Raw genomic sequence first — 22790 nt, forward strand, 5'->3', positions numbered from 1 at the left:
GCCTACCCTCGAGGGCGGCTAGCATCTTTTTCTGACCACCGATATGGAGATTGACCAATTAGCAGCAACGCCAATTTCCCTTACTTTCTAAACGAAAGCTTTTCTTGACGAATCCGACGATCTCGTGTCCTTAGACACACCCCATTATAGTTTTCCTCTGTGGCATCATCGGGACGGGAGATTCATTCTCTCTCGCGATCCCGTCGACTAAAGCGTAACGTCTTTACACTCAGAAATTATTTTCACGTTTTACCAACAAAGAGTCAGACTTAGATTCTGCGAAAAATTCCATCTATCATCCCGTTGGCCGCGGATTCGTTATCGAACCTGAGACCATTGTCACTAGTGTCGCGAGCGCCTAACCGCCGTGGTAAATTGTCGAATCTGTGTTATCCATACTTGTGTCAATAAATCTTACCTTTGTTACACCGCAACGATGGCTACTTTCAATGAAGACTCATCAAACACCAACAACCCTTCCTCAACGTCAACCCGACATATATATATCTCATAAATTCGTGCTCATTCGCGATTGTACTGTCCGGGCAGAAAGCTTTCATGTGGAAACTTGAATACCATGTGTCTAAGAACACTGCTGTATCTGTCCTGTGCGTTCATGTATGGTACACATTGCCTTCGCGCAATAAAGTCACCAGGCAAGTATCCTCACCAGCTGGAACGTTCAAATCGATAGCACGCCGGGTCGAACATATACACTTAGACATTATCGTGATGCAATACTCGCAAGGCACCGATATTGTCTAACGTGCAGCGATCGTTTTTCGCGTTGTCCTGAAGCCGTTCCCATTGCCGATATGGAAGCCCCAACCGTGGCCTCGTCCCTCCTTTCGACTTGGATTTCTCGTTACGGCGGCCCCTTGGAATTAACGACTGATCAAGGACGACAATTCGAATCGTGTTTGTTTGAAGAGCTATGCCGTGTGCTCGGCATCACGCACTTACGCACGTCGTCCTATCATCCCGCCTCTTGTGGGATGGTAGAGCGCTTACATAGACAACATAAAGCGGCGATCAAGTGGCACATCACGTGCAAATCGGTCGAAATTGTGCCGATCGTACTATTAGGCATATTCGAACCGCGATAAAGGAGGACCTAGACGCAACGGCAGCTGATATCATCCACGGCACCGGCATGCGATTGCCGCCGGAGTTCTTTTTGCAAACCAATCAGCGAGCCAATCCGGAATTCGCGAACCTGCTTAAAAAACGGATGGGGAAGGTCAGACCACAGCACATTACACGACCTGGCGGAAGAAAGATATTCGTTTTCCGCGATTTGGATCCTTCGCCGTACGTATTTTGAAGACTTGTCCCGATTACAATCCCTTTACGGCCGCCTTAAGAACGGGCCGTTTGAAGTAACGCAAAGAGGCGAAAAGAAGTACACAATCGAAGTCAACAATCGCGACGTAACGATTTTCCGTAGACAGGCTAAAGCCAGCCTTTGTAGTACCGGAGGATCTCGAAGAGGAATCGACCGAAATCCTTAACGCGCTTATTCCGGTAGAACACACGAACGAAAACATTAGCAATAGGTTCGTTACGCGGTCTCCTCGAAGAGTCCGTCTTCCCGATTGCCTACAGGTAAGTTTCGGTTATGCATCGTTAATTATCGGACGCGGGGTATACTACGAAAATATTAAAAACAGCGACGGTCGATGTAAACACGTGATGAACATATCACATTAAAAACGTTATCACTGCTTTTGGAGGGGGGGGGTGAAATAGCGGCACATGAGTCAGAGGACAATTCAAATCGTGCTGTTGTTTTGCCTCGGAGTATCATGATCGTAAGGATACAAGTAATGTAAGAACAAATATACACCGGGCAAAACAATGTCGCCGCTACGGCGAACAGAGACGAATTTGAATCATCTGACTACACCCCAACCAGTATAAATAAACCGACGCAACCGAAAGAGTACAGTATGTTCGAGTATCTACGACTATCAACGAGCGATCTACCGAGTTACGTGACAATCATTTATCGAGTTTTCATCCGCAATTTTATTTTGCGATTTATACTTTGTATCAACGACTCAGCGATTATAGGCTGTACTTTAATTTATTATTTTAAGTAAAGTTTTAAGTACAGTCAAATCTCGCGTTATTCGTATCATCGAGTTTGATTTTCTTAAAGAAAGTAGAAATTACTGGAAAATGTTGAGATTTCTTATTCGAATCTTTCGAAGAAATTAGACGAAGCTGATTCATAAAAAGAAAACTGCACAGATTTAACAAAGAAAGAAAAGCGACTACAGTCGCGTAACATAGATTCTAGCAGTCTACCGGCAGCAATCCGATTACCTAATCGGGCCTGGTGATCTAGTATTCGAGTAATGGTGCCAAGGAGAAAGTAGTTGAGAAGAGTTGGAAAGATACAGTTAAACTGCCACGTCCCGCGCTGCGCACGCGCAGTAAAGTAGACTGAAACTACCAATTGCGCGAGTGATCGTTCCAATTTGAAATTTAAGTAAACCTTAACAATTTGTATAGAAAACAAATTCGAGCCTCACAGCCCCCACGGAATAACCCGTCACATGACGACCCCTCCACGGTAGACCTAAATACAAATAAGCGTAGCGACATAGAAGAGAGAAAAATAATTCCTTAGTTCGTAGTAGTCAATTCCTCAGTTCTGTGTGATTAGTTCCTCAGTTCTTGGTGATTAATTCCTTGGTTCTTGCCGATCAGTTCCCCAATTCTTGGCAAGTTACTGTTACTGCGAAGATGCACGCCATTTCTATACGGGTGTGTCGCAGAAACTGTTCAGCAATCGAAAATAGATCAACCGCATTCCTCCAACTGGAACAACACCTTTCTTAATACAATAATTGATCTGTCTTGGAGACCCCTATAACAAATTATTGACGTATGTATGGGCCCTTTCAAAAGTAAAAAAAGCGGACAAACAAAATAGTTGAAGGCGTTGACGGGCATGAAGAGTATAATGCGCTTCGAATTGCCAACGTACCTCTAATTGCGTTGAATTGAATGTTTTAGCCTAAATATGAATCCTGCATATACATTGGATTTGAACCTGACCAGAGTTGATATAGCGTAAACTGGCCAACGAGCGCAGTAATTGGCAGTAAATGTGCAGTACAACACACATCGAAGTGTCGACATATCTGAAATAGAAGCGGAGATGTGATGATTTGAATATTTAAGACAGAATCTGCTAAGCTGTATTTACGCTGGATTTGACAGAGACAAGAGTTGAGATAGCGCGAACCGGGAGATGAGCACTGTATTTGGCAGGAAATGTAGAATACAACGTGCATCGAATTGTCGAAATATCAGAAATGGAAACGGAGATACGTTCAATTGAATATTTAAGACAGAATCTGCAAAACTGCAATAACGCTGTATTTGACAGGACAGAGTTTACATTGCGCAAACCGGTTGACGTGCGCTATTTGGCAACAAATGTGGAGTATGTCGCGCCCCGAACTGTCAAGATATTACCAATAGCAGTGTAGAAACGATCAATGGAATATTGAATTCTGAATATGCAGTACTGCAATAACATTGGATTTGACGTCGACCCGAGTTGACATAATGCAAACAGGTGCAGGTGCCCTGTATTTGGCAACAAAGGTATAGTATAAGGCGCGCCGAATTGTGGCGATATCCGGAATAGAAACTCAGATAAGCTCTATTGAATATTTAAGACTGAATCTGCAAATCTGCAATAAGGCTGTATTTGACAGGGCCCAGAGTTGACATAGCGCGAATCGGCTGGATTGCGTTGTATCTGGCAGCAAATGAGGAGTACATCTCATATCTAGTTAGCGTCAAATGTCCAATAACAGCGGTGATAGGTTGTCTTTAATATTCAATAATGGGCCTCTTACGATACAGATAGTATATTCCACTTTAACGGAAGGAATGTAACGCATTGCGCGACTCAGCGTCAATGTAAGTTACATTGTCGATATTTCGTCAGAATATTGTCGCGACTGAAACAAATTGCCGTCTCAATGGAACCATTTTATTTCAAGGTTTACGCTACAGTTCTGAATCATTTTCGCCGGACTAGACCGTTTCAAGTTCTCCCGAAAGCGAGCAGTCAAATTAAGGTACATACTATCAATTAGAATCTGATACATTTTTGTGATCCAACATCGATGGAACGATTTCGCTTCGACATTTTCGGTGGACCAGGGAACCTTCCAACGACGACCACCGTACGAGCAGCGGATAAGCTTACCTCGTATCTTAGGTTTCGTCCACCACGTAATCTACATCTTGATTCTTGATTGGTAGCATTCGCGGCTGCTGGTCCGAGAAACTCTTTCCTGACTCGCTTTTTCGTATATCGCATGTGACGTCTTGCTCTCCGCCGTAGACACTTGTCCGATCTACATATGTTTAACCATTTGCGCGAGACAAGCGCGGCTCTCTGCAGAGTTGGGGGATCCAATTTTCGAAGTATCAAGTGCGAAATCTCCAGTGGTAGTTCGGAAATGATATCTACCTTGCTTGGCACGAACAGACCAACGTCGCGTAATAGAGATCTAAACAACTCCATGTTGCCTCTACTGTTGCGCGAGCACGACTGACGGCCTGACTGAGAATTGAGGTATATATATGTGCTGCTCGTCACGGTGGACTGCGTGTTCCGCTTCCGGGTGAGAGTGCCGGTCAGTCAGAATCGATCGCGTGTGCATGTATTTTCATACATGTATATATATGTCGGAGATGAAAGGACACCGGAGGCTTTGGATAGCCCCGCAACATTGTAATCTAAAGTCTACTATAGCGGTGACTAAACAATTGTAGTTATTCAATCCAATTGTAATAGTTCGAGATTAGTGATAGTGAACTTTGGCTCGAGGTGACAGTCTGTCGCCCAACGTAGCCGCGGTCGAGGGATAAAAGCTTTGTCTAACAAAGGCATGGAGTAATTCTATAGCTCCCCTTAAAAAGGAAATAGTTGTACCACCCGACAGTGAACATTCCAACGGTCTCCGCCCCGTAGCTCACCACGCGCAGGCCCTATTCTTCGAGTAAGATGATTGCCAGATGTCGATGCGTCTCCGCAATACATGTTCAGCTAGCCCGAGGGCCCGTTATAAATCTTAAGATTCAGCTAGCTGAAGTCCTTCAAATAGACAAACAGTCTTTGTCCCAACTACGGGAAAATAGAGGAGATCTATTATCAACGAGCGGCGTCTCCCACTAGCAGCCTACCCTCGAGGGCGGCTAGCATCTTTTTCTGACCACCGATATGGAGATTGACCAATTAGCAGCAACGTCAATTTCCCTTACTTTCTAAACGAAAGCTTTTCTTGACGAATCCGACGATCTCGTGTCCTTAGACACGCCCCATTATAGTTTTCCTCTGTGGCATCATCGGGACGGGAGATTCATACTCTCTCGCGATCCCGTCGAGTAAAGAGTAACGTCTTTACACTCAGAAATTATTTTCACGTTTTACCAACAAAGAGTCAGACTTAGATTCTGCGAAAACTTCCATCTATCATCCCGTTGGCCGCGAATTCGTTATCGAACCTGAGACCATTGTCACTAGTGTCGCGAGCGCCTAACCGCCGTGGTAAATTGTCGAATCTGTGTTATCCATGCTTGTGTCAATAAATCTTACCTTTGTTACACCGCAACGATGGCTACTTTCAATGAAGACTCATCAAACACCAACAACCCTTCCTCAACGTCAACCCGACATATATATATCTCATAAATTCGTGCTCATTCGCGATTGTACTGTCCGGGCAGAATGCTTTCAAGTGGAAACTTGAATACCATGTGTCTAAGAACATTGCTGTATCTGTCCTGTGCGTTCATGTATGGTACACATTGCCTTCGCGCAATAAAGTCACCAGGCAAGTATCCTCACCAGGTGGAACGTTCAAATCGATAGCACGCCGGGTCGAACATATACACTTAGACATTATCGTGATGCAATACTCGCAAGGCACCGATATTGTCTAACGTGCAGCGATCGTTTTTCGCGTTGTCCTGAAGCCGTTCCCATTGCCGAATATGGAAGCCCCAACCGTGGCCTCGTCCCTCCTTTCGACTTGGATTTCTCGTTACGGCGGCCCCTTGGAATTAACGACTGATCAAGGACGACAATTCGAATCCTGTTTGTTTGAAGAGCTATGCCGTGTGCTCGGCATCACGCACTTACGCACGTCGTCCTATCATCCCGCCTCTTGTGGGATGGTAGAGCGCTTACATAGACAACATAAAGCGGCGATCAAGTGGCACATCACGTGCAAGTCGGTCGAAATTGTGCCGATCGTACTATTAGGCATATTCGAACCGCGATAAAGGAGGACCTAGACGCAACGGCAGCTGATATCATCCACGGCACCGGCATGCGATTGCCGCCGGAGTTCTTTTTGCAAACCAATCAGCGAGCCAATCCGGAATTCGCGAACCTGCTTAAAAAACGGATGGGGAAGGTCAGACCACAGCACATTACACGACCTGGCGGAAGAAAGATATTCGTTTTCCGCGATTTGGATCCTTCGCCGTACGTATTTTGAAGACTTGTCCCGATTACAATCCCTTTACGGCCGCCTTAAGAACGGGCCGTTTGAAGTAACGCAAAGAGGCGAAAAGAAGTACACAATCGAAGTCAACAATCGCGACGTAACGATTTTCCGTAGACAGGCTAAAGCCAGCCTTTGTAGTACCGGAGGACCTCGAAGAGGAATCGACCGAAATCCTTAACGCGCTTATTCCGGTAGAACACACGAACGAAAACATTAGCAATAGGTTCGTTACGCGGTCTCCTCGAAGAGTCCGTCTTCCCGATTGACTACAGGTAAGTTTCGGTTATGCATCGTTAATTATCGGACGCGGGGTATACTACGAAAATATTAAAAACAGCGACGGTCGATGTAAACACGTGATGAACATATCACATTAAAAACGTTATCACTGCTTTTGGGGGGGGGGGGTGATATAGCGGCACATGAGTCAGAGGACAATTCAAATCGTGCTGTTGTTTTGCCTCGGAGTATCATGATCGTAAGGATACAAGTAATGTAGGAACAAATATACACCGGGCAAAACAATGTCGCAGCTACGGCGAACAGAGACGAATTTGAATCATCTGACTACACCCCGACCAGTATAAATAAACCGACGCAACCGAAAGAGTACAGTATGTTCGAGTATCTACTACTATCAACGAGCGATCTACCGAGTTACGTGACAATCATTTATCGAGTTTTCATCCGCAATTTTATTTTGCGATTTATACTTTGTATCAACGACTCAGCGATTATAGGCTGTACTTTAATTTATTATTTTAAGTAAAGTTTTAAGTACAGTCAAATCTCGCGTTATTCGTATCATCGAGTTTGATTTTCTTAAAGAAAGTAGAAATTACTGGAAAATGTTGAGATTTCTTATTCGAATCTTTCGAAGAAATTAGACGAAGCTGATTCATAAAAAGAAAACTGCACAGATTTAACAAAGAAAGAAAAGCGACTACAGTCGCGTAACATAGATTCTAGCAGTCTACCGGCAGCAATCCGATTACCTAATCGGGCCTGGTGATCTAGTATTCGAGTAATGGTGCCAAGGAGAAAGTAGTTGAGAAGAGTTGGAAAGATACAGTTAAACTGCCACGTCCCGCGCTGCGCACGCGCAGTAAAGTAGACTGAAACTACCAATTGCGCGAGTGATCGTTCCAATTTGAAATTTAAGTAAACCTTAACAATTTGTATAGAAAACAAATTCGAGCCTCACAGCCCCCACGGAATAACCCGTCACATGACGACCCCTCCACGGTAGACCTAAATACAAATAAGCGTAGCGACATAGAAGAGAGAAAAATAATTCCTTAGTTCGTAGTAGTCAATTCCTCAGTTCTGTGTGATTAGTTCCTCAGTTCTTGGTGATTAATTCCTTGGTTCTTGCCGATCAGTTCCCCAATTCTTGGCAAGTTACTGTTACTGCGAAGATGCACGCCATTTCTATACGGGTGTGTCGCAGAAACTGTTCAGCAATCGAAAATAGATCAACCGCATTCCTCCAACTGGAACAACACCTTTCTTAATACAATAATTGATCTGTCTTGGAGACCCCTATAACAAATTATTGACGTATGTATGGGCCCTTTCAAAAGTAAAAAAAGCGGACAAACAAAATAGTTGAAGGCGTTGACGGGCATGAAGAGTATAATGCGCTTCGAATTGCCAACGTACCTCTAATTGCGTTGAATTGAATGTTTTAGCCTAAATATGAATCCTGCATATACATTGGATTTGAACCTGACCAGAGTTGATATAGCGTAAACTGGCCAACGAGCGCAGTAATTGGCAGTAAATGTGCAGTACAACACACATCGAAGTGTCGACATATCTGAAATAGAAGCGGAGATGTGATGATTTGAATATTTAAGACAGAATCTGCTAAGCTGTATTTACGCTGGATTTGACAGAGACAAGAGTTGAGATAGCGCGAACCGGGAGATGAGCACTGTATTTGGCAGGAAATGTAGAATACAACGTGCATCGAATTGTCGAAATATCAGAAATGGAAACGGAGATACGTTCAATTGAATATTTAAGACAGAATCTGCAAAACTGCAATAACGCTGTATTTGACAGGACAGAGTTGACATTGCGCAAACCGGTTGACGTGCGCTATTTGGCAACAAATGTGGAGTATGTCGCGCCCCGAACTGTCAAGATATCACCAATAGCAGTGTAGAAACGTTCAATGGAATATTGAATCCTGAATATGCAGTACTGCAATAACATTGCAGTAAAGGTGTTACGCCATGCGGCTTGCCATAGATCATATTCTTTACTGTCGGTCGCGGCACTATAATGTCGCGGACGGATCGTCGCGGCTGCCCGGCAAATAAACATTGTAGTGGCAAGCGCATGGTTCATTAAGCGGAGGGACCTCCAGACGCGTCGATTCGTGGCCGTTATTTTATCTGGCGTAAACGAATGTGGCATGATCCGAACGTAGTGGGGGTCGCCTTCCAGAAAAAACCAACAAATCGAAGGGCGGGCAGAATGTTTCGAGAAGCCAAACAGTCAATACATATCTTATATCGCGCATTACGTAGTTACATTTCTTTTGTTGTTCCATTTATATCTTTCTAGTTAATAAGTTGTTGAAATAAACGTTAATTTATTAGTGTTAACACAGTGCTATATTCATTAAACCACCTCTGTTATCCTAAACGAAACAGGGGAACGACTATTTCGCGGCGTCGATTAACATGATCGTAGCGAGAATTTACAACTCTCGTTGACGTGCTATCTCGCGATCACGTCTCTCCGCGAACGGTCGTAACATTTTGGTCCTTCGAGCCGGATCACGTGCCAGTGAAGAGTGCACTTACCAGTGACCACACCGTGCCACGTGACTTTATCAAAACCAGCAGCGGGAGCGGGAGCAACCACTACAGCGAAACCAGTGACGTCAGGCGCGTCACCTTCGAAGAAGCACATCCCATTGGCAAGGGAACGCAACCACGCAGCCTTCCGCCGCAGCTGGACAGTCATCAACGCAACGAATTTCACAACTTAACAATACAACCGAACGAGTGGCCGTCGGGAAGGAACAAGGCGTTCCTCACCAAACATACACGCGACCTCACGCCGCACGACAGTAAGGTAAGCTCGTTCCTTATTGCGACCATCTCCTATCCTCGGCAACGATGACGAGCGAAGACCAACTCATCTCCCTGCGTCGGAGACGAGGCTATTGTAGCGGCCGATTCACATACTTATCGAACCGACTGGACGAGTACGAGCAATCCGGGAGTCAGCAAAACTCCTTATTAACGAACTACGAGAAACAACTGACCGAAGTTGCGAGTCAATTCGAAGCGATCCAACTCGAATTAGAAGTATTGGACGAGGAGGAACAAGTGCGCGGCTTCGAAATAAGGGATCAGTACGTCGCGGTAGATACAAGGCTACAAAATCTTCTGAGGAACGCGCAAACAGCTTCGCCGTCGACATCCATAAACCCTCCAACCTGTGCATCATCCGCAAGTTTAAATCCGATATCCATTAAATTACCAGATCTTCGGCTCCCTACTTTTGACGGAAGCTTAGAAAAATGAAACACGTTTTATGACACCTTTTCCTCCACAATCGATAAAAATCCTAGTCTCACTGACATACAGAAATTCCATTACCTGCAGTCCGCCCTGCAAGGAGAAGCAGCCGATTGTTTAAACGCGTTACCCCTTAGCAATGTAAACTACAGTCAGGCTATAGCCGTTCTCAAGGAGAGTTTCGAATGTCCACGATACACAGCTTTCAGTCACTGCATGGCAATAATTGATTATCCAAGGATAACCAAGGAATCTCCAACGCAATTAAGGCGCTTAGTCCACAATTTAAACAACACATATATGCATTGAACAAATTAGGAGAATCCTACCTCGATACCAGTGCTATGCTCAACAGCCTCATCCTCTCGAAAATACCACTAAGTATCCAAAAGCAATGGGAAATGACGCTGCCCAATAACGAGGTGCCTCCGTACATTCATTTACTAAACTTCCTAGAGAGATTAGCACGAAGCTCCAGACCGATCACCACGGTCAGACAAACAAGAGAATCACCGGAACAAACTACTCCGGTCCTTCACCGCGCATCACGAGGGCATGCACTTACGGCGACACAGGTTACTCCAACATGCCCCACCTGTCAAGGACCACACCCCATTTGGAAATGTGACACCTTCAAAACCAAATCCCTTCGCGAACGCATTCGGGAGGTCAAAAGAGCATCACTATGCGTCAACTGCCTCGGGAAAGGGCACACAACGCAGCATTGTTTCGCAGGATCATGTCGCGTATGCGGAGAACGACATCATACAATGCTGCATAGGACAAAACGCCATTCAGGGTCTCGTTCCAGCACGTCCAGCCCGAAATCTTCCCCATCAAATACCCGATCCACAACACCTTCTTTGCCACCCTACGTATCACCCACTCGTCGCAAAAGGCACCCAACAGACCACAGATCGGAAAAACCACGAACAGCCGCGTCTCCAAGTCCACCGCCCATTGACAAACGAACACACAACCAATGACGCCGACGATCGACGACTCCGTTGATGACCGAACATATCAGACCAATAGCATCCGAATTACTGTTCAATGATCTAGTCATCACAGCGCAGATTAACATTTTGAATGATAAACAGCAACCAATCCGTTGTCGAGCGTTGCTCGACACCGGATCCAGTATGAATTTCATTACCGAGGAATTAGCAAAATCGCTAAAGATAAGGCAAAACAAATGTTCGGTCCCGATCGGAGCTCTAGATACCTTGACAACGACTTCTAAGCGACACATCACGGCCACGATCACTTCCACTGACGGTACATACACGCGGACATTAACGTTCCTTATCATTCCAACCATATCAACCTTAATTCCCAGCGAACCCATCGATCGTTCGACACTTGAGATACCAAAAAATCTCAAATTGGCCGATCCACGATTTCATTTACCAGCTCCGATAGATGTACTACTAAGCTCAGGTTCAACACTCGCGTCGATGTGTGTGGGACAAGTCAACCTCACGCAGCCAGACGAGCCTGGACTGCGTCTGCAAAAGACGCGATTCGGATGGGTAATCGGGGGGAGTCCAACTTCCCAAACCGCGACAAACATATTTCACACATCCACGACGACTTTACAAGCAGATCTCGCGCGGTTTTGGGAAATCGATGAAGGACCCTCAATTAAACATATCTCAGAGGCAGATCGACGATGCGAAGAACACTTCCAAACCCACACCCGACGCACCAGCGAAGGACGATACATCGTCGCTCTACCTTTCAACGATCAGCTTCAGTCACTCGGATCCTCTAAAACGCTGGCGAGTAAACGACTCGCCTCACTCAATCGCCGATTCCAGCACGACAAACGCTTCGAATCAGAATATCGAACGGTAATACAGGAATACCTGGCGTTGGGACACATGACGAAGGTCAATGACAACCACTCCGACGACAACGGATACTATTTACCCCATCATGGCGTGACCAAAGCATCGAGTCAAACCACCAAACTCCGTGTAGTTTTCGACGGATCGGCACCAAGCACTACCGGAACCTCCTTAAACGATACACTTCACACAGGACCCAAGTTACAGGAAGATTTATTTTGTATATTAATTAGATTCCGCGCTCATCAATACGTACTCACTGGCGACATCGAGAAGATGTATCGGCAATTCCTCGTACGACCAGAGGATCGGAAATATCAAAGGATATTATGGCGCAGCGCGAGTGGAGAAACAGAAACATATGAGCTTAACACTGTAACGTTCGGTTTATCCGCAGCCCCGTATCTAGCTATTCGGTGTCTCAAGCAACTGGCAGAGGACGAAGGACATCGATTTCCACGTGCAGCACAGGTACTGCAGCGGGATTTCTACGTCGACGACGCTCTCACCGGAGCTGAAACGAAGGACGAAGCCCTCACGCTCAGAACAGAACTCACCAATTTACTTCAACTGGCCGGCTTAAACATACGAAAATGGGCGTCAAACGATAATGACTTATTACACGGACTTTCCTTTGAAGAAACAAATCACCAACATTTTTTGGGCGACTCGCAAACCTTGAAGACGCTGGGGGTGTTTTGGAATTCATCCGACGACTCTATTCTTTACTCGGTCGAAGTCAAACCCACGCCCTCCCGAGTCACGAAACGAATCATCAGCTCGGAGATTGCAAAAATTTACGATCCGCTCGGTCTGCTCGCACCGGTGATTGTTCGGGCCAAGATGCTACTTCAACGAATATGGTCGTCGAAAATCGATTGGGATGAATCACTTCCGATCGAGTTACATACAGAGTGGGAAAGGTACTATGCCCAATTACCCTTATTAAACAACGTCAGGTTCCCACGCAAAGCAATAATCGAGTCCGCAATGGAAATTGAACTGCATGGTTTCTGCGATGCCAGCGAAAAGGCTTACGGAGCCTGTGTTTATCTCCGAACCCTTAACATCAACGGCCGTGTTTGGACCCAACTTTTAACCGCAAAATCGAAAGTCGCCCCACTCAAGTGCCAGACCATTCCTCGGCTCGAGCTGAGCGGAGCACTCCTTCTTACGTCCCTGATGTCGACAGTACAACAAGCCCTATCACACAAAATTACTCGAACTATCTATTGGACCGATTTCACTATCGTCCTCCATTGGCTCAATACATCACCTCACACCCTTAAAACATTCGTCGCTAACAGAGTCTCCGAAATTCAAACAAAAACCAGCATCCGCGATTGGCGCCACGTTCCTACCGACGACAATCCCGCGGACTTAATATCACGCGGCCAAACACCCGAAGAGTTTCTGCGCCCAACCATCTGGCAGCACGGTCCTGCATGGCTCTACCAGTCGGAAGGCTATTGGCCGACATGGGCGCTAACACCGCAAATTGAAGTACCGGAGCAGAAAGGGGCGATTTGTCTGTCCGCAAACCCCGCCGATTACAGTTTGTTGCAAAGGTATTCATCCTGGCCCAAGTTGATACGAATCATAGCTCGTTGCCTCCGTTGGAGACAGAAAAGGAACCAAGCGGCACCCCTAACCGTTACCGAATTACGCATAACGCACAATAAGCTGATAAAATTGTTGCAAAACATCCATTTCTCCGAGGAAATTCGTACACTCCAAAAAGATCGGAACGCGGCGATAAAGGGTAAGCTCACGCGACTCAATCCGTTCATAGACAAGGAAGGAATATTGCGAGTCGGGGGTCGACTCAGTCATTCGTCGATGACCTTCGCCCAGAAACATCCCATAGTATTACCCAAGTCATCCGTTACAACACGCATCATAGAACACGAGCACAAGATCCACATGCATTCCGGAACGCAGGCTACGTTATATGCAGTAAGACAAAGATACTGGCCCGTCGACGGTCGAAGTCAAGTATGGCGGGCGATCAAAGGCTGCGTCCGCTGCTGCCGCGCTCAACCACCGTCGGTAGAATACGTGATGGGTAATCTGCCGGAGGCGCGAGTAACGGAATCTCGCCCATTCACAAACGTCGGCATCGATTACTGCGGGCCGTTCCACATCAAGGAAAAACGAGATCGTAACCGTCGTCAGATAAAGGTATACGTAGCCATTTTCGTATGCCTAGCAATTAAAGCGGTACACATCGAGCTCGTTGACGATCTCACTAGCGAAGCCTTCATCGCCGCTCTTCGCAGATTTATCGCTCGACGAGGGTATTGCTCCACCATCCATTCTGATAACGGCACCAACTTCAGAGGAGCAAGCAACGAATTACGAGAGCTTCACGATTTATTACAATCGGACGATCTCAAGGAAAAAGTAACCGCATTTTTAGCCGACAAACAAATCGAATGGCGCTTCATTCCCCCTCATTCACCGCATTTCGGTGGGCTATGGGAAGCAGCGGTGAAGTCATTCAAACGCCACCTCAGGCGTGTAGCCGGCAACGAGTTACTCACCTCTGAACAATTGAATACTCTTATCATAGAAATAGAAGCAATCCTCAATTTCCGCCCGCTAACTCCTATCTCCACCGATCCAAATGATCTCCTAGTCCTCACTCCCGGACATTTTCTCATTGGCGATTCACTAATGTGCTTACGTGATCGAGATTTCAGAGACATTCCATCGAACCGACTCTCCAGATGGCAGCATATCCAACAGCTTAAACAGCATTTTTGGAACCGCTGGCATAAGGAGTATTTGAACGAGTTACCCAACCGCAATAAGTGGAGCAAGGGTGGACACGGCATCCAAAAAGGCACAATCGTCATCCTCAGAGAGGACAACGTTCCCTCCATGCATTGGCCTCTGGGCCGAGTTATCAAGGTTCATCCAGGCGCCGATGGTGTCATCCGGACAGCTACAGTTCAGACGGCAAAGAGCGTTTTGGATCGGGCCGTCAAAAGGCTTGTCCCACTGCCAATTCAACCCGATCTCGAGAAACCCGAACAACTAGCCACCGAGACGAACTAAGATAGGAACTTCAACCACATCTCGCTAATTTGATCGGTACCCTCTCAACGGGGGGAGAATGTTACGCCATGCGGCTTGCCATAGATCATATTCTTAACTGTCGGTCGCGGCACTATAATGTCGCGGACGGATCGTCGCGGCTGCCCGGCAAATAAACATTGTAGTGGCAAGCGCATGGTTCATTAAGCGGAGGGACCTCCAGACGCGTCGATTCGTGGCCGCTATTTTATCTGGCGTAAACGAATGTGGCATGATCCGAACGTAGTGGGGGTCGCCTTCCAGAAAAAACCAACAAATCGAAGGACGGGCAGAATGTTTCGAGAAGCCAAACAGTCAATACATATCTTATATCGCGCATTACGTAGTTACATTTCTTTTGTTGTTCCATTTATATCTTTCTAGTTAATAAGTTGTTGAAATAAACGTTAATTTATTAGTGTTAACACAGTGCTATATTCATTAAACCACCTCTGTTATCCTAAACGAAACAGGGGAACGACTATTTCGCGGCGTCGATTAACATGGTCGTAGCGAGAATTTACAACTCTCGTTGACGTGCTATCTCGCGATCACGTCTCTCCGCGAACGGTCGTAACAAAAGGTATAGTATAAGGCGCGCCGAATTGTGGCGATATCCGGAATAGAAACTCAGATAAGCTCTATTGAATATTTAAGACTGAATCTGCAAATCTGCAATAAGGCTGTATTTGACAGGGCCCAGAGTTGACATAGCGCGAATCGGCTGGATTGCGTTGTATCTGGCAGCAAATGAGGAGTACATCTCATATCTAGTTAGCGTCAAATGTCCAATAACAGCGGTGATACGTTGTCTTTAATATTCAATAATGGGCCTCTTACGATACAGATAGTATATTCCACTTTAACGGAAGGAATGTAACGCATTGCGCGACTCAGCGTCAATGTAAGTTACATTGTCGATATTTCGTCAGAATATTGTCGCGACTGAAACAAATTGCCGTCTCAATGGAACCATTTTATTTCAAGGTTTACGCTACAGTTCTGAATCATTTTCGCCGGACAAGACCGTTTCAAGTTCTCCCGAAAGCGAGCAGTCAAATTAAGGTACATACTATCAATTAGAATCTGATACATTTTTGTGATCCAACATCCATGGGACGATTTCGCTTCGACATTTTCGGTGGACCAGGGAACCTTCCAACGACGACCACCGTACGAGCAGCGGATAAGCTTACCTCGTATCTTAGGTTTCGTCCACCACGTAATCTACATCTTGATTCTTGATTGGTAGCATTCGCGGCTGCTGGTCCGAGAAACTCTTTCCTGACTCGCTTTTTCGTATATCGCATGTGACGTCTTGCTCTCCGCCGTAGACACTTGTCCGATCTACATATGTTTAACCATTTGCGCGAGACAAGCGCGGCTCTCTGCAGAGTTGGGGGATCCAATTTTCGAAGTATCAAGTGCGAAATCTCCAGTGGTAGTTCGGAAATGATATCTACCTTGCTTGGCACGAACAGACCAACGTCGCGTAATAGAGATCTAAACAACTCCATGTTGCCTCTACTGTTGCGCGAGCACGACTGACGGCCTGACTGAGAATTGAGGTATATCTATGTGCTGCTCGTCACGGTGGACTGCGTGTTCCGCTTCCGGGTGAGAGTGCCGGTCAGTCAGAATCGATCGCGTGTGCATGTATTTTCATACATGTATATATATGTCGGAGATGAAAGGACACCGGAGGCTTTGGATAGCCCCGCAACATTGTAATCTAAAGTCTACTATAGCGGTGACTAAACAATTGTAGTTATTCAATCCAATTGTAATAGTTCGAGATTAGTGATAGTGAACTTTGGCTCGAGGTGACAGTCTGTCGCCCAACGTAGCCGCGGTCGAGGGATAAAAGCTTTGTCTAACAAAGGCATGGATTAATTCTATAGCTCCCCTTAAAAAGGAAATAGTTGTACCACCCGACAGTGAACATTCCAACGGTCTCCGTCCCGTAGCTCACCACGCGCAGGCCCTATTCTTCGAGTAAGATGATTGCCAGATGTCGATGCGTCTCCGCAATACATGTTCAGCTAGCCCGAGGGCCCGTTATAAATCTTAAGATTCAGCTAGCTGAAGTCCTTCAAATAGACAAACAGTCTTTGTCCCAACTACGGGAAAATAGAGGAGATCTATTATCAACGAGCGGCGTCTCCCACTAGCAGCCTACCCTCGAGGGCGGCTAGCATCTTTTTCTGACCACCGATATGGAGATTGAGCAATTAGCAGCAACGCCAATTTCCCTTACTTTCTAAACGAAAGCTTTTCTTGACGAATCCGACGATCTCGTGTCCTTAGACACACCCCATTATAGTTTTCCTCTGTGGCATCATCGGGACGGGAGATTCATTCTCTCTCGCTATCCCGTCGACTAAAGAGTAACGTCTTTACACTCAGAAATTATTTTCACGTTTTACCAACAAAGAGTCAGACTTAGATTCTGCGAAAACTTCCATCTATCATCCCGTTGGCCGCGGATTCGTTATCGAACCTGAGACCATTGTCACTAGTGTCGCGAGCGCCTAACCGCCGTGGTAAATTGTCGAATCTGTGTTATCCATACTTGTGTCAATAAATCTTACCTTTGTTACACCGCAACGATGGCTAATTTCAATGAAGACTCATCAAACACCAACAACCCTTCCTCAACGTTAACCCGACATATATATATCTCATAAATTCGTGCTCATTCGCGATTGTACTGTCCGGGCAAAATGCTTTCAAGTGGAAACTTGAATACCATGTGTCTAAGAACATTGCTGTATCTGTCCTGTGCGTTCATGTATGGTATAAATTGCCTTCGCGCAATAAAGTCACCAGGCAAGTATCCTCACCAGGTGGAACGTTCAAATCGATAGCACGCCGGGTCGATCATATACACATAGACATTATCGTGATGCAATACTCGCAAGGCACCGATTTTGTCTAACGTGCAGCGTTCGTTCTTCGCGTTGTCCTGAAGCCGTTCCCATTGCCGATATGGAAGCCCCAACCGTGGCCTCGGCCCTCCTTTCGACTTGGATTTCTCGTTACGGCGGCCCCTTGAAAATAACGACTGATCAAGGACGACAATTCGAATCGTGTTTGTTTGAAGAGTTATGCCGTGTGCTCGGCATCACGCACTTACGCACGTCGTCCTATCATCCCGCCTCTTGTTTGATGGTAGAGCGCTTACATAGACAACATAAAGCGGTGATCAAGTGGCACATCACGTGCAAATCGGTCGAAATTGTGCCGATCGTACTATTAGGCATATTCGAACCGCGATAAAGGAGGACCTAGACGCAATGGCAGCTGATATGATCTACGGCACCGGCATGCGATTGCCGCTGGAGTTCTTTTTGCAAACCAATCAGCGAGCCAATCCGGAATTCGCGAACCAGCTTAAAAAACGGATGGGGAAGGTCAGACCACAGCACATTACACGACCTGGCGGAAGAAAGATATTCGTTTTCCGCGATTTGGATCCTTCGCCGTACGTATTTTGAAGACTTGTCCCGATTACAATCCCTTTACGGCCGCCTTAAGAACGGGCCGTTTGAAGTAACGCAAAGAGGCGAAAAGAAGTACACAATCGAAGTCAACAATCGCGACGTAACGATTTTCCGTAGACAGGCTAAAGCCAGCCTTTGTAGTACCGGAGGACCTCGAAGAGGAATCGACCGAAATCCTTAACGCGCTTATTCCGGTAGAACACACGAACGAAAACATTAGCAATAGGTTCGTTACGCGGTCTCCTCGAAGAGTCCGTCTTCCCGATTGCCTACAGGTAAGTTTCGGTTATGCATCGTTAATTATCGGACGCGGGGTATACTACGAAAATATTAAAAACAGCGACGGTCGATGTAAACACGTGATGAACATATCACATTAAAAACGTTATCACTGCTTTTGGAGGGGGGGTGAAATAGCGGCACATGAGTCAGAGGACAATTCAAATCGTGCTGTTGTTTTGCCTCGGAGTATCATGATCGTAAGGATACAAGTAATGTAAGAACAAATATACACCGGGCAAAACAATGTCGCCGCTACGGCGAACAGAGACGAATTTGAATCATCTGACTACACCCCGACCAGTATAAATAAACCGACGCAACCGAAAGAGTACAGTATGTTCGAGTATCTACGACTATCAACGAGCGATTTACCGAGTTACGTGACAATCATTTATCGAGTTTTCATCCGCAATTTTATTTTGCGATTTATACTTTGTATCAACGACTCAGCGATTATAGGCTGTACTTTAATTTATTATTTTAAATAAAGTTTTAAGTACAGTCAAATCTCGCGTTATTCGTATCATCGAGTTTGATTTTCTTAAAGAAAGTAGAAATTACTGGAAAATGTTGAGATTTCTTATTCGAATCTTTCGAAGAAGTTAGACGAAGCTGATTCATAAAAAGAAAACTGCACAGATTTAACAAAGAAAGAAAAGCGACTACAGTCGCGTAACATAGATTCTAGCAGTCTACCGGCAGCAATCCGATTACCTAATCGGGCCTGGTGATCTAGCGGTCGAGTAATGGTGCCAAGGAGAAAGTAGTTGAGAACAGTTGGAAAGATACAGTTATACTGCCACATCCCGCGCTGCGCACGCGCCGTAACGTAGACTAAAACTACCAATTGCGCGAGTGATCGTTCCAATTTGAAATTAAAATAGACCTTAATAATTTGTATAGAAACCAAATTCGAGCCTCACAACCCCCACGGAATAACCCGTCACATGGCGACCCCTCCACGATAGACCTAAATACAAATAAGCGTAGCGACATAGAAGAGAGAGAAATAATTCCTTAGTTCGGAGTAGTTAGTTTCCTATTTCCTCAGTACTGTGTGATTAGTTCTTCAGGTCTTTGTGATTAATTCCTTGGTTCTTGGCGGTCAGTTCCCCAATTCTTGGCAAGTAATTTCTTTGTTCATTGCGATTAATTGCCAATTTCTTTGCCTTTCAATTCTTTAGTTCCGTAGCTTTTCAGCTCCTAGTTCCTTTAGCTCTTAGTTTTTTGCTCTCAGTCCTTAAGTTCTTTAGTCCTTTAGTTCTTTAGCTTTTAGTTCTTTGTTTCATTAGTTCCCAGTTGTTGTTAGTCTTGTTAATGGACGTGTTTGTATTTGTCAATTTGTAAATTTTTGAAAATCAATCAAATTAAAATCTTGTAATTATTAAGAGTCAAAGCGTATTGCGAACGATTGTAACTTCGAGTATTCGTAATCTCAACGACAATTCTGTGAATATCCAATTAGAATTTGAATAAACATTTGTTAGGAAGAATATCTGTCTAAAAACATAATAGGATTAAGCGAACATTTATTTTCACCAACTTTAATCCGCTACCGTGCCAGTACTCCTGCGCGTAGCAGGTTAGACGAAACGTGGTGTTTAATTGCATTAAACTTCAGACAACGCCACAATTTAATCTAAATTCAAAAATTAACGGCAACACAACCAAAACGAATCAAACAAAAACGTAACGATACAACAAATAGCTGCAATTCCTAACGGTAAAGGAATGTCGCTCGAAATATACAGAGTGTCGCTGAACTGGCGATACAAGTGGAAAGGACGGAGAAGATAAATGGAAAATCCAGAGTGGAATTTGTCCTATTGTTGTCGAGGAAACAGAGTTTGAAAATTCGCGCAGCATACTCGAATTTTTCTGATTATACCGGAGCTGCTATTTTATATTTTCTGCGGATTAATCGTATGCTGTCTCGTATTTTATTGTATAGAATTTTAATGAAAATTATTCGCCGGTTTCACCTAAGAGGCTATGATCAACGAAAATCGCATTCACGCGTATCGTGAATGTCATTCCACTTCAAAATATATCTTCCTTGTTTCGGAACTCGATAAAGTCAGACAAACGTAATTTAAACGTGGTAATTAAGCTTTAAAACTTCGATATTAAAGAAGAAAAATAGAAAAATTATTGTTTGCCACGATTGTTTACACAACGATTCTAAAATAGATTCTAAAATAAAAAATATCATGTAACAACTAATAATATATAATACTAATAATATATCGGGGAAAAGGGCCTAAGAAACATCGAATTAAACATGAAGAGTCGTCGGTATTTTCAACTGTATACTTTTGTAGAAAAGGCCTACGTGACCCTGGCAACGAGCGTCTGCGGAACACGTGCGTGGTGGGCCTAGGAAAAGACAAAGGGATGCTAGAACGGCCAGAAAGTTAGTTGAGGAGCGGCAGTATGTCAGTTGAGCAGTCGCGCAGTGTGAGTCGCGAAGTCAGAGAGTGTAAGTGGAGGGGCCCGAGCATATGAATCTGGAAGTTGAGAGCCGAGTATGATAATAAGACGTACGACGATATTGTAATCAGTCTTTCGTATTGAGTATCGCTTATTAAACTAAACGTAACTCTAAATAAAACATCAATACTTGTCCTTACTCTAAGAACAATATGAGTACAAACATGTATGTGGGATGGTGTGACGTTGACAAAAGACATGGCTGATTGTTTATAAACGTTGTTAAGATATGTTAATGTTGTCAAGGAGTGTTGTGAGCGTTACCAAGGTTTGTTCAAGGAAAAGTGTGCCTGGTAATGCAGCCAGAGTTGAATTAATCGCGATCGAGAGAAGTTCATCGTGTTACTGTGACGTAGAAATAGTGTTAAGCGAATTCGCCAAGTGCGATATTATATTCAATTTTGTGAGAGTGTTGCAATATTGTGTTTATCATACTGTCTTTTCTGTTAATTTATAATAAACATTCCTACAAATTGGGGGATCGTCTAGTTTTAAATCGTGCCGATCTAAATTTCGGGAAGCGGTGTGATAAAATATCGTTAGCTGTTGTGAATAATATTGTGTGTATATGAAGAAATTATTGTGAAGTTAAAGATGGCAAATTGTGAGGAGGAACAATTTTCGAGCGAAGAAAATTTAACGTTAGAATAATTGTGGAGTAAGCTTGCTCAGATGAATCTTCCGATATCTGGGGCTAGGTCAGTGCTGGTGGCCAGGCTAAATAGAGCAATTAGTGCAGGCCAATCAAATCTTAAAGAACAAGTGAGTAGTGAAAGGTCCGTGGAGAAGCGAGGTACGGGGACGAAACCAGAAAATAAGCATGGTCGAGATGTAGATGAAAATCTCGAGAGGCTTAGGACGAAGGAATTGAGAGAACGTCTAGCTAGCACGGGGCTAGAGACGAAAGGAAGAAAAGCAGAATTACGTGAGCGTTTACTGGCAGCCTTAGAAGAAGATGCGTCGTCGGAGGAGGAAACCGACTACGAGAGTGAAAGGGAAGAGGATGAAGAGGGTGAAAGTGAACGCAGAAGGAGCGTGCGAGATGGACATCAGAATTATGGATGACGCTGTAGAAAGACACGTAGGCGAACAACATTGAGTTTTCAAGCTGTCGAGATCAAAGAGTTTTTACGGGCGAAAATAACGAAAATATTAACCAATGGTTCAGGACATTTGAAGAAACAGCGAGTATGTGTTTGTGGACAGAGGAACAAAAAGTAATCTATACACAAAAGCTGATGAGAGGATCAGCTAAAATATTTGTAAATTATGAGTGCCGTGCAAGAACTCGGTGTGAATTAAAATGAAGTTTAATAAAAGAATTTTCGAAAAAATTTAATACATGGCAAGTACACCATAGACTTCAAGAGACGAAAAAAGAGAAGATGAAGGATGTACAGCTTATATGTATCGTATGCCTAGCATAGCAAGTCACATGGATATGGAAGAAGCAGCAAAAATGCGGTACATGATAGAAGGAATAAAAGACAAAGAAGTTAATAA

General features: G+C 44.7%; 1 protein-coding gene across 1 annotated transcript; it reads left to right on the top strand.

Annotated features, from left to right (window-relative positions):
- Positions 1 to 12777: 12777 nt before the first annotated feature.
- LOC143304594 (uncharacterized) lies at positions 12778 to 22352 on the top strand. Its single transcript, XM_076627087.1, has 3 exons — positions 12778 to 13489; positions 13727 to 14424; positions 21960 to 22352. The coding sequence occupies exons 1-3, from the start codon at positions 12778 to 12780 to the stop codon at positions 22350 to 22352; spliced, it is 1803 nt and encodes a 600-aa protein (XP_076483202.1).
- The last annotated feature ends 438 nt before the right edge of the window (positions 22353 to 22790 follow it).

This window comes from Bombus vancouverensis, unplaced genomic scaffold (genome assembly GCF_051014615.1).
Source record: "Bombus vancouverensis nearcticus unplaced genomic scaffold, iyBomVanc1_principal scaffold0042, whole genome shotgun sequence".
Classification (NCBI taxonomy): Eukaryota; Metazoa; Arthropoda; class Insecta; order Hymenoptera; family Apidae; genus Bombus; species Bombus vancouverensis.

Bases quoted from the DNA above. Each gene is read 5' to 3' on its own strand.
- LOC143304594 (XM_076627087.1), top strand. From the start codon at position 12,778: ATGCTACTTCAACGAATATGGTCGTCGAAAATCGATTGGGATGAATCA. The intron at 13,490-13,726 runs GTTTGTTGCAAA...ATCCGTTCATAG, and splicing joins CGCAAACCCCGCCGATTACA to ACAAGGAAGGAATATTGCGA. The intron at 14,425-21,959 runs GTGAAGTCATTC...AAGCTTGCTCAG, and splicing joins GTGGGCTATGGGAAGCAGCG to ATGAATCTTCCGATATCTGG.